The sequence below is a fragment of the Molossus molossus genome, unplaced genomic scaffold (assembly GCF_014108415.1).
Source record: "Molossus molossus isolate mMolMol1 unplaced genomic scaffold, mMolMol1.p scaffold_m16_p_21, whole genome shotgun sequence".
Taxonomy (NCBI): domain Eukaryota; kingdom Metazoa; phylum Chordata; class Mammalia; order Chiroptera; family Molossidae; genus Molossus; species Molossus molossus.
The window spans coordinates 21,534,953-21,547,698 of NW_023425357.1; the positions used below are offsets into that span (position 1 = coordinate 21,534,953).

At 46.3% G+C, this 12,746-nt stretch overlaps 1 protein-coding gene across 2 annotated transcripts in view; it reads right to left on the minus strand.

Moving 5' to 3' along the window:
* Positions 1 to 4,404: 4,404 nt before the first annotated feature.
* Positions 4,405 to 12,746, minus strand: part of USP10 (ubiquitin specific peptidase 10) — a 73,823-nt gene continuing 65,481 nt past the window's right edge. The window contains exons 12-14 of one of the 2 annotated variants that reach the window (XM_036274998.1): positions 11,786 to 11,930; positions 8,938 to 9,003; positions 4,405 to 5,412 (exon numbers count right to left, since the gene is read on the minus strand). In XM_036274998.1, the coding sequence (XP_036130891.1) occupies positions 5,225 to 5,412; positions 8,938 to 9,003; positions 11,786 to 11,930 (399 nt within the window). In that variant the 3' untranslated portion in view covers positions 4,405 to 5,224. The remainder of the gene's footprint in view (positions 5,413 to 8,937; positions 9,004 to 11,785; positions 11,931 to 12,746) is intronic. The other variant, XM_036274997.1, reaches the window with a different exon arrangement.

Sequence of the window (12,746 nt, forward strand, 5' to 3'; positions counted from 1 at the left end):
AGCCCGACGGGTCTCAGAAGCTACCTGAGCAGCAGTGAGCGGCGGCCTTGCACACAGACACACGTGCCGACAGTGCCAAGAGCCCAGGGCCGGGCCCCACTGATGAAAGGGAAAAATGAATGAGGAGAAGAGTCAATTCTCAGATCAGGAAGTGAATCCACATTCTACACAAAAGACTTCCAATCCTTTTTTAAAAGCAGAATCATGATTTTTTTTTTTTTTTTAAATCCCCAAATACTCAGAAAGCATGTAAAGAGATTTGCTTTCTTTGAAGGACAGGGGGGAAACCCGAGGTCAGTGACAGACCCAACCTCTTAATCCCAGAGCCACCAACACTTGGTAAATAAACTACGAAGATGGCAGACAGCACAAAATACACTCTGGATGGGTTTAGATGTTTATGGAAGCTTAAGGTTGAGGTTTATCGGGTTCCCAAATGCGCAAAGTCTATCCAGAAGCTCTCCAAATGCACAAACACATCTTTTTTATTTTTTAATCCTCACCCGAGGACATTTTTTCCATTTTTTTTGTTCAGATAGAGTGGGAGAAAGAGAGAAAAAGAGAGAGAGAAACATCAACGTGAGGGACACATCAACCAGTTGCCTCCCACACAACCCCAACCAGGGCCGGGGACAAATCGCAACCGAGATATGTGCCCTTGACCGGAATTGAACCTGCAAATCACTGGTCCACAGGCTGATGCTCTCTAACCGCTGAGCCAAACCAGCCAGGGCCACAAACATCTTGATCGGGTTGATCCGGTAGAATAAATAAAGCTACCTCAACATTTCACTTGTTAGAAAACAAACAATACTCTCCCAATCAATGATAAGTAAGACTAAGAGCAAGCACTTAAGCGGGAGTGTATTACAAAACGGAGTTTACCAAAAGTGAAAAGATCTTCGATGCTATCAGCGTGACATCCGAGAGTCAAAACACCTGCTAACTAACACAAGCTACCCTTTCTCGTGGGGGCAAGGCGTAAGGACAGACAGAGCCCAAACATTTGTTCACGGGTTCATCTGCTCACTCCTTAAAAGAACAAGCATCATAAGGTGAAGCCAGGCTATGGAGTGAATTTCATTTTCCAAGCAAATAAGATTTTCTCCAAAAGATTGAAATAAGATGGGAATGGTCAGACCAGAAGATGAATAATAACACGTAAAAAAAAAAAAAAAAAAATCGTAGGGAGCAAGAGAAAATGTTTGCTGAGGGAAAAGCATGCAGGCCGGACAACTTGCTGTGATTGGATTTAAAGGAAAAACACAGCATCGTGTGTGGAGTTGCTGTTCACAGGTGGCCTTGCCAGACAGGAACTATTTTTAAACCACTCGGATTTTGTCTAATGTTTTCTGGATCCACTGACCCCTCAGGAAACTGGCATTATGGATGCACTGCCCTCATTGGGTTTTCTCTGTTGAGCTCTAGAAGTGTTCGAAAAGCCATGGGTCTTGCGTCTCCCCGGATGGACTCACACACCTCATCAGACTGATCTGCACGGCTACAAGCGATGATCATGGATCCCTGCAAGTTAGCGGACAGCCGCGCAATCCCGAAACACTGGTTTATTGGGTTAATTCAAAGCGAATGACGTGGACGGCGATCTCCATTTTCTAACCAGTTGGCTTGGTCAAGTGCGGCCGCCGAGGAGAGCCTAGGACATTTCCACGGAGGAAAAGACATCGAATGGCGCATTTGCTGCCTATGAGGCTCCTGCTCCCGCCGCCCACACATCAGATCATGTCGATGTGACCGACTACACGGAGAAATGAAAGCACAATGTGGTTCTGAGCCACCCGGGCAGCTCAACTACAGTTATTCAAATGAGACAGAGAAATGACCACCGTTTTTCACTCTGAATGGAACCCAGAGTGGCTCGTGCACTTTCTTGGCTATTGGGCAAACAATATGCCATCCAGATAAACCTCATTACATTCTTCCCTTCAGAGAACTTCTCAGTCTTGTAATAATTGATACATTTAAGAAAAATCTCCCTATAATATACTCTGACAATAACTCAGCATTCACATTAGTTGAAGAGCCATCTAGAAAGACATATCAAATGCTAATGAAGGAAAACCACTAAATTTATATCCCCAACAGCAAGGAAAAAATCCTAAATGTAAAGGATCTAAAGCCAGCAGAAGTCTATGAAACTTACAGAAAACCTAAACAGCCCTGGCCGGTTTGGCTCAGCAGTTGGAGCATCCACCGGCGGACTAATGTATCTGGGGTTCGATTCCAGCCAAGGGCAAGTACCTCAGTTGCAGTTCGTCCCTGGCCCTGGTCCGGTTAGTGCAGGAGGCAACTAGCCAATGTGTCCCTCTCACGTCGATGTTCCTCTTTCTCTCCCTCCCACTCTATCTGAAGATAAATAGAAAAATATCCTCCGGTGAGGGTTTGAGGGTTAAAAAACACAGAAAAACCTAAACATTGCAGCACAAAATACTAAACAATGAGTTCAAAATCTCAAGTATAGGTAACATGAATAAGTCCACAACTCACTTGGGAGCCTAGAAAATGCTGGATTTACTAGAGTGATCTTACTCTCCATCCATGGGCCAATTATTCACTCCAGGGACCAAATGTAGATAGTTCTTAATTCCAGGCTGGCATCTCGTTGCGACAGATTTTGTCCCTTCCTGAGCTATGCTATTCTGTCTGCAGCTGGGTGTGCTGACCGGCTTAATAGAAATTGGAAAGCTACATCTGCCTAAACACAACTGGAGTTGGTAGGTGGTACAGGGTGATGCAGGCTCTCTTTCAAACAAAGCTAGCGTTCACCTTACAAACCCAGTATACTCGTGTCCAGGGTGAGAGTGGCACCCTTTGCTGGCTACCACAAGGCTGAATTAAAATGTCCAGGTGTGCCCACCTGGTGTGGCTCAGTGATTGAGCACTGACACATCCACTAAAAGGTCACAGGTTCAATTCCTGGTCAGGGCACATGCCCAGTTTGTGGGCTTGATCCCCAGTTGGGGGCATGCAAGAGGCAGCCAATCGATGTTTCTACCTCTCTCACCAACTCTCTAAAAATCAATGAAACATTAAAAAAATAAAACGTCCGGGTGTACCACAGGGGACAGCAACATGAGTGGATCAGTATCACTACACGGTGCATGTTGACCAAGACACTGGAATGTCCCATTGGACTTAGTTCATCTATACCACTTTTCAGAGAGACTTGAGATCTTTCAAAGGAAGTTCCTCAATGTCTCAACAAATTGTGGGCTTGACAAAATATACACCTTAGCAATTTAGAAATTATGTAGAAATCCCTGAATAATAATTGAGGGAAAATTTCTCATCTTAATACACAGGATGTGTTTTAAGGTTTGGAAGCAGGCTGTGTACCAACAACAGCATCCTTAGGCCTCTCTCACGTCGATGTGAAAGGCATTCCGGGTCAGAGGGCTTACTCTTGGAGAGGGAGTCCATTCGACTCACACAGGACACCTGGGGAACTTGAAACAGTAAAGAACCACGTTATCCAGCTGGGTGAGGAGGACCAACACCCGTCATGGAGGCCGAGTGCACAGTCAGGACAGATGAGCCATTCCCAACAGAAGGGACACGACCTGGCTCACAGCACAACCCTGGACTCGATGAAGTGCTTCCGAACAAGGTTTCGGTTCATCTTTAGCTGGGTTACTGCTGGTGTGGGTTGCTTCCCCCAAAATGAATTTGGCTTCCAAACACTATGTCTTCCATAAGAATTGTACATTATTTTAATGAGAAGCTAACTGTAATGTGACTTGTAAGTCAGCCAAGTGAATCGAAGAGTAGGGTCACAACAGGGTGAAGAGGCCATGTGGCCAGTGCCAGGGCTGGCATTTAAAAGCAAGCTCTGAATGTGGGAGGGGCACGGCTGTGCCTGGGAACACCAGGTTGTGGGCGGAGGAGCTTGGGAAGCAGGCGTAGGCCGCGTACACCGCTTCTCCGGAGATCCAAGGACACCGCGGTGAACTGTGCGCGTGGGGCCAAAAGCCGGGCCACCAGGGACACAGGAACCGCCGGAGGGGCCTGCCCGAGTGTGTCTGCCTTCTCTCCTCTCCACGCCTTGTCGGGGAAGGCTTCCTTTGCACAGCCCGAGGTGGCGTCCGTGCCGCATGATGCCCCGGTGGCACACGATGGAAAGCTGCTAGGCCATCTAAACCCACCTCGTCGGTGATGCTGACAATGCCTAGGGGCACAGAGACAACAGGGGGACACTCCACCTCCCCTTTTCTGCAGCTCAGAGACTCAAACCCATTTACCCAAATCACTAGCTATAACTGGAAACATTAGACAAGCGTAACCTGGGTATCTCAGTTCACCTTTGACGAACACGTCAGGCTGCTCGAAGGGCCTGAATTCTAGTTGCTAGAAGAGGCACTCACAGTCAAAGAAGCACCAGGCGCAATGTTAAATCCACTGTGTGATTTTTATTGATGGGTGACAACTTTATAGTCCTAGGTACCACTAAACTGTGTACAATTAGAAACGCAGCATTATAGAAGAGCGGGCAGCAGAATTCAACAGAGCAGACTTCAGATCAATCTTCATTATTTCGCCCATATTTCATTATGTGTACACAGAAGCATGAATGCAATTTGAAATCTTTTAATGGCAACAGTTACCACCACCCATCCACGTGACTAACACCTTAATGACAGAGATGTGATCTGTGATGCGCACGTAAGCAGTTTCTCATCGCACAATTATCAAAATGTATTTTTTTTCCTGTTAGGAACCAGCAACTTACTTTTTGTGTTTATTTTCTTTTGAAGAACTATTTCTTCTCTGATAACTGGCTCATTTTTATCATTTATCAAAAACTAAAGGGTGGGGGAGAAAAGTGTGATGGATTAAAAAATTCATTTTTTAAGGAAAGATAAAATTCATTTTCACAAATTTACAAGTGTTGCTGGTGCAGAATTTATTCTACTAAGCAATCAGACTGGGAATCAAATGCAAGTTCCCCTTCTTACTCAGGAATCAGCATTATTTCAGAATTATGGGTATTTGTGTATTTTCTTAAATCAAGCGACAGTCTGTTTCAACCAAATGATTTTGATTGGAAGTTAGAAGACAACATAAACTGTTGCGCTCAAACCCCAAGGCATCTCCTTTTCATTCTAGCCCACTTTTGCAAAAGGGAAGAAGAGTCGCTCTAAGGAGCCACGAGAGGAAGGAGTCAGGAAGCCGCTGCTCTACAAGCAGCTCAGCACACAGCGCACGGCGGCTACAGCAGGTCCACGCGGCGGTAGTAGAGGAGGTAGGCTGTGCGGTCTGCAGTGGGCTTCACCACCTGGTACTGGTTGATCACCTTGACGGCCTGGTCGTCGATGCGCAGCCAGCCGTTCAGGCCGATCTGGAAGACGTCTGTGGTGTAGTGACCGCCTGTGGCACTGCTGCCGTGATGGTAGACCACTGGAAGAGAGGGCCCGGCAGGAGACCCGGTGAGACAGCACTGCACACCCACAGCACAAACGTACCCACCTGACTACCTCAAATATCTGCCTTTCTTGCGAATGAAATACCAACATAGGTGAGAGAAATGTGATCACACAAAGCAATTTATTCCAACACAAAAACCTTAAACAATTTACAATAAAAACTTATACAACACATCTTAATTTAGTTTAAATGTTCAATACTTCACAAACAATAAAACAAATGCCGATTAAATAAGGTTGTTCCATTTGTCAACCCTTTGGGCAAAGATTATCAACCATCTGAATATTTAATACTTTAGAGAGAACAGTGGTAATTAGAACATGAAAGACACCTCTACAGAGCCAAAAGCAGTATACACGAATCACCATCTGAAAATACAGACATCCACAAATGTTCACGCCCTTGATCTAGCCAACTTCACTGTAAGACTGTTCTAAAGAGATTATTAGAATCTCAGAAAAAGATTTTATAACAGTGAAAAAAAAAAAAAAAAGGAAAAACCTAAATACCAACTAGAATAATTAGTAATTATATTGCAATAAGATGAAGTTCCACAGAACTGATTGTTGGTGACATAGAAATATACTTTATTACATGAAAATATGAGAATCCTAAGTTTTCTGTGAACTGCCTTCTATGATGACTCCCAGCACCTGTCTCAGGAGAGACGCCAGGACTATTAGCTGGGCAGTCTGAGTATGTAGCTGTGGAACAGACCTGCAGAGATGGCACTAGCCATGTGGCTCAATGGATTGAGCGTCATTCCATGGACTGAGAGGTCCTGGTTCGATTCCCCATTGTGGGATTGATCCCCAGTGGGGGGCATGCAGGAGGCAGCCGATCATGTTTCTCTCTCCCTTCCTTTCTCTCAACAACCAAAAAAATCAATGAAAACATTTTTAAAAATTGCTGTTTTTCTACAACAGTGTTTAAACAGAAAAAGAAAAAAAAATCCACTTATTTACTTTTTAAAAATTCTACAAGTCAATCAAGAAACCTTAGTCAAAGGCCTAAAACACTTTAATAGCTGATAGCTCAATCGATGTTTCTTTTCAGATTTAACCTATTGGAATTTATAAGTACTCCAAGTGTGCATACATTTTTTTTTGGACACCCTATATACCTGTTGAAATATGCAATGAATATAGTAAAAGACAGCCAGAGGACACATCCCTCCCTTTCTGGTAAGAGAAGGGGCTGAAGGGTGGCCGGCCAACAGCAGACATGAGCCTGGGTGAGGGACAAAGTCGCAAGTGACACTCTGTAGAGGTGAGTGTGCACTACCAGCAGCAGCATAAAGGACAATACCCTGGAGAGGCACAAGACTTAGCTGGTGGGGACTTTCAGCAATAAAGGGCTTGAATGTCACCAGGCTCTAGCAACAGGTGTCACTTCTAAGGTGGTCCAAATCCACCCCAGGCCACCTCAGCTGGTTGGGAAGGGTGCTGAGGCTGCCGTCACTGCAGAGCCTGGACTCTGCACACCGCAGCCTCTCTGCTGAGGCGCGACCCTGGCAGCCATGTGATGGAGATGACTGCTCACACAGCACAGCAAGACTACAGAGCGATCTGTGGGAACCAATAGCGGCCCAGCACAGGGGCTGCCACAGGGCAGGGAAGACACTCTGACTCCACACCCACTTTGGGTTGCTTGTTCTGGATTTTCACCTCCAAGATCTAACTGACCTGGGTAAGAAAGAGCTTTTCCAAAGTGACCAAGCCAGCAGGACTTAAAGGACCTGTGGGTTTAACCCATTTGTGTTTCCTGTAAGACACTTCCACTCCAAAAATCCATGAGCACAGCACTCTGTGCGTCCTCGGGTCTCTAGCAGCAGCCCTGGTAACTAACGCAGTGACAGGCTGCCGCCCAGCTGACGGGGACAACAGTGAACCAAGAGCACTTTCATAAAAGCTCATACATTTTACTAACCTGTTCTGTGGTCCCACAACCAGAACCATTTCACAAAGTACCTCTTCACTTTCATTTTACAAGCAATTCTAATTCAGCAACTTTAATTCTGAGATTAGAAGATGCAAGCTGAGGGTTCAGGGTGCAGGTGAAAGCTCAGGTGTGAACCCCAGGCTGTGGCCGGTGGGGGAGCATGTGCTCTCACTGGGACCCCTTCACCAGGAGACAAGGAACTCCTAAGCCTTGGCCTTGGCCATCAGCCTTCCCCTGCAAGGGTCCCAAAGGGAGAGAGCTCAGGGAGACCGCCCAGAAACAGTCAGCACTGGGACCTCAGTGCCAAACCCCAGGGAGCCAGGCTGGGTCCCGGGGACTTCTCCGATTGCAGAGGCAGGCTGCAGAGTCTGAGTGCCAACTGTGGCCTCAGGGCCTCCATCCCAAGGCAGGACAGGTGCCCACTGCCACCTTGTAGGGGTCCCAGTGGGCTGGGGAGGGGCCACGACCAGCCAGCTGCCTCGGGGGAGAAAAGAAAGTCAAAGGAATAGTACCTGGTGGGGAAAAGAGCCGATGGGCCAAACACCTGCTAACGTGGCACAGGGACTCACCATGCCCCAGGACCAATCCAGCATCCTAAACCCTGGGAGCGGGCCGAGGGCAGAGGAGTATGAAGCCCTGCTCTGCAGGTCACCATGGTGAATGATCCTCTCGGGCAACAGTTTCTGTTTATTCTTTAATAAAATGGGGATACCACCACTTACTCCTCAGGACAGTTGTAAAAAATAAATGAGATACATGAAAGATATCTAATGTAAAGGTTAATACACATGTGAGGGTCAAGTAGTGTCATTTTAAGTTACACACAGGCTCACCAAAGGCAACACAAAAGGAGGGATGATAAAGAAGCTAAAACACTCTAATGAAAGGAGTCAGAAAAGCAAGCAAACACCAGTATCGCAAGTGACAACTATCAAAAGAGAGACAAAGCCTCTGGGGCATGATACAAAAAAGAAAGAATGGCAGGAAGGCCTAGAAGACAAGCTGGCACAGCAGGAAGTGCCAGGCCCCCAGTTCCAGGACAGGGCTGTGCCAGTGCCCCCCTCGCCCTCCCTCGGGGGATTCCCGTGACTGACAGGAGCCAGTGAGCTCTGGCCACCCTCTCATGCACACCGGACAGTGTCACACGGAAGAGGATGTGGTGAAACTCTAGTCTGGGACTCCTAGACTGGCTGGGTGACTCCGTCACTGTCACTCCAAGCACATGGAGCACAGCTACCACAGCTGCAGCAGGACAAGGCCACATTCTCACAGTGCCAGCCTGGCAGCCCAAACCCACTCCTCTGTCTCAGAGACAGAGACGGTCATGCCAAATGAGGTCTTACGTTGGGCTCAGCTTAGAGCCAAGAGGACATTCTGTCAATTCCAAGGATCAAAGTTCAGGTAAAACACATTTTCAAAGGATTTCCTGACTTAAGAGTCTACAGTGATACTGATAGTGAAATCTATTCTCTATGTTGAGGTATTATGGCAAAACTGTGCCTGGGTAGAAACCCCTTATCATTGTTTCATAGGAAAACAGTATGCAAATGCACTTACCTGCAAATAGTCTATAGGTTCTGTGGCATTTAAAATTCTTACTTTTAACTCCTGGAGAGAGCAGTTCTGAAAAACAAAATATCAACAGGTCCCCTCTATAAAAGCACAAACAGAAAGGCTCAGAGTAACAGAAGCAAAGGTAATAACAGTCACCACTCACATAAGCCATCTGGTAGACCAGGGAAACAGAACGCCATCCCTTTACTTGCATACAAAATGACCCATGAGGAAATCAGCTGCATAATGTAGTGAAAGATGAAACCAAAACCAATCCATTCAAGAAATATGAGCAGGCCGGCCGGTGTGGCTCAGGGGATTGAGTGTCATCCCATAGACTGAGAGGTCCCGGTTCGATTCCCAGTCAGGGCACATGCCTGGGTTGTGGGCTCAATCCCCCATAGGGGGCATGCAGGAGGCAGCAGATGGATGTTTCTCTCTCATATCAATGTTTCTATCCCTCTCTCTTCCTTCCCCTCTCTGTAAAAAATCAATAAAAAGATATTTAAAAATATATATAAGCAATACACTGAACCTATTAAGCTCAAGCTAGAAACCACTTAAAAGCAGATGTTCTAAAAAAAAAAGGGGGGGGGGGTACCAACCTAAATGCAAAAAAAAACCACACACAAAACAGTTCTGGCTGGTTTGGCTCAGTGGTTGAAGTGTTGGCCTCGGACCAAAGAGTCTTGGGTTCCATTCTGGTCAAGGGCACGTACCTCAGTTGTGGTTCAGTCCCCGGCCCTGGCTGGGGTCGTGCAGGAGGAACCAGTCTGTATGCCCCTCTCTCTCCCTCTCTCTCTCTCTCTCTCTCTCTCTCTCTCTCTCTCTCTCCCTCCCTCCCTCCCTCCTTCTTTCTCTCTCTCTTTCTTCCTCCCTCCCTCCCTATCTGAAGATAAATGAAAAAAAAATATATCCTCAGGTGAGGATTAAAAAACAACAACAAAACCCAAGAATTAAAAGTCTTACACATGAGCCCTGGCCAGTTTGGCTCAGCGGTTAGAGCGTCGGCCTGCGGTCCGGAGAGACCCGGGTTCGGTTCCCGCTAAGGGCGCGTACTTCGGTTGCAAGTTTGTCCCCGGCCCTGGTTGGTCGTGCGGGTGGCAGCCACTCGATGTGTCTCTTCACGTCGATGTTTCTCTCTCTCTCTCTCTGTCCCTCTCTCTCCCTCCCACTCTATCTGTATAAAAAATGGAAAAAATATCCTCGGGTGAGGATAAAAAAAAAAAAAAAAAAAAAGTCTTACACATGAGTTAGACCACAAAACTTCAACTGTGCAGCAGGGACAAGTTTCCCTGCAACAGAGGTGCTGTCTACAGGCTGGTGCAGCCGGAGCCCTCAGCCCCTAATGCACACAGTTCCCTTTGCAGAAGTGCTACTAAGACGCCAGGGAGAGGTCATCTGGAGATAAATGCTCCTTCTCTACTCCTCACCTCTGTCGCATGTCTCCTTCTAGAAAGCATTTGAGGTGGCAGCTGATACAAAAGTACATGTATCAAGAAAAGCTATGCAAATAAAATCAGTGTAGGAAACCACACCAGTCGGTCCATCAGGTGGTTAACTGGGGGTGAGGGAAGACGCAAGTGTGGCTCAAAGGACACCTGGTGACTGTCTGTGTGCTAGTTCCCGAAAGCCCTGCAAAACAGGACGGATGACCCAGTGTGAGTTCTTCCCTGTTCTGGTCCTCAGATGGGATCGGACACACATGCTGCCTACCAATGAAGCCACTCACTATGTGAGGGAGGGAAGGACCATGAGCTGGCACAGGAGTCCAACCTATCCACTGAAGGTGCTAACTCCTGAGAACGAAGCTGAATTTTAAGCAGAAGGAAATGGAACATCCTTGGGGTGCCGCAGAAGCCGATCATAAACGTAAGGCAGCCACCCACCAGTTCCTTAGTCACATGGCCCAAAGGCAAGAAATATGGCTACTCTGCTGAGGGGGGAAAAGGAAGGAAGGGGAAGATGACAGGGACCCAGGGGCTCTACCAGACCCACAGACGCTGTCCCATGTCCTCTTCCCTGTTTTCTGGACACCTTGATATTTTGAGAACCAATTCTAACTTGCTGTGCCCCTGATCAAGCTTCCGTATCACACAAAACGTTTTTCACAAATTCTGAAGATTTCGAGGAAAGTTTCCTTTGAGCTGTACTTGTAGCAAGAGAACCCGAATGTGCCGCTGCTGCTGAGCCAGGTCACCTGATGCAGACGTGTGGCTGACACGCAAACCTCCTAATCTGTATTGCAACCAGGCCCAAGAAACCCTCCGTGTCCTATGGGAAACAGTCCCAATTCACTAAGAAAAGTCCATTTAACCAGGCTGGTCCACAGAGTTGTTAATATGCAATATAAGAAAAATTATTTTGTACCATTAACCTATAAATTGTTTATAGAAAAATGATACTCATTTTGATGGATAAGACCTATTTTTTCTAATCTAGTAAGATTATATGGTTTACTTATTTTTGTCTTTAATTTTAAAAAGGCATTTAGCCCTGGCCGGTGTGGTTCAGTGGTTAGAGCTCAGTCAAGGGCACGTACCTAGATTGCAGGTTCGATTCCCGGCCCTGATTGGATGTGTGTGTAAGGCAACCAATCAATGTTTCTCTTTCTCTTCCCCCTCCTTCCACTCTCTCTAAAAATCAATTAAAAAAATATCCTCAGGTGAGGATTAACAACAACAAAAGGCATTTTTTATATAGGTCTATTAAAAGTCAAGAAATTTAAAACAAAAAGTCATGAAAAAAATGCCTTCCTCTTGACATTCAACAGAAATGCTCACATGCCAAGCTCACTGATGTCTCCAGGAGCACTGTCACCAGAAATGCCCCTGCCTCAGACATGCCTTACCTTTACTAATTTCCAAGTCCACAGGATATTCAATATTTTTGATAAGCTTCTGACATCCGCCAGTCTTCTCGTAAACAAACCGCTTCAGGTGCAGCACGAGGACAGGAGGAAGCTTCTCCAGAGTCACCCGTCGGCTGATCTCCACCTGGACACAAAGCACAGCAGGCACAGCGGCCGCTGACCTGGGAAGCAGAGGCCGCGCCGTCTCCCCCTCCAAGGCCGCTGAGGCCGACTCCTCCAAGGGTGTGCGGTGCGTCTCCACCACTCTGGGTGGAGAGAGCTTTCCAACACCTGAGGAGGCTACTGAGTCTTCTTAGAAAGATGCATAGCCCTCTGCAAACACACCTGCAGAGGGTTCCTTGGCCCGAGCCCATCTGGGAACTCATGCTAAGAACCTTTGCTCTGTGGCACCAACGACATACTGGCCTAACCACCAAAAACCTTAGTAGCACCTTGAGTTATGTACTTATTAGCTTGTTTTTTAATAACTCTCATAGTATTAGTAAATCTGAGGCTAATGTGTTTCTTGAATTAGATGCCTTAAATACCCCTAAAACTACTTATTCTAACCATTAATTTAATATGTACTTTCATAGGTCTAATGAATGCTTTTTATTGAAATGCAACTTCACAAACAATACTTAATTCCTTTATTGTTCTTTGTACTTATAAATTCTTCAATGAGTCCTGTATTTACATGGAGAATACTTTGGCTGAAAATATTTGTGAAATAACAATCTAAACGACAGCAGGATATATAAAGTGGTGAGAAAGTTTTCGGAGGACTATACATATATTTGGCTAAAGGCATGTTAAAGGCCAGACTTTTGGAAAGCAAGCTCAGTGGTTATCACTGCTTAGGTTTACCGAGATTATAAACCCCTCCATACTTGTTTGCACACCTGGACTAAGACCCTCGGTGTGAAGACCACCCTCTGCCTTTCTGTATGCCCAGTGCATC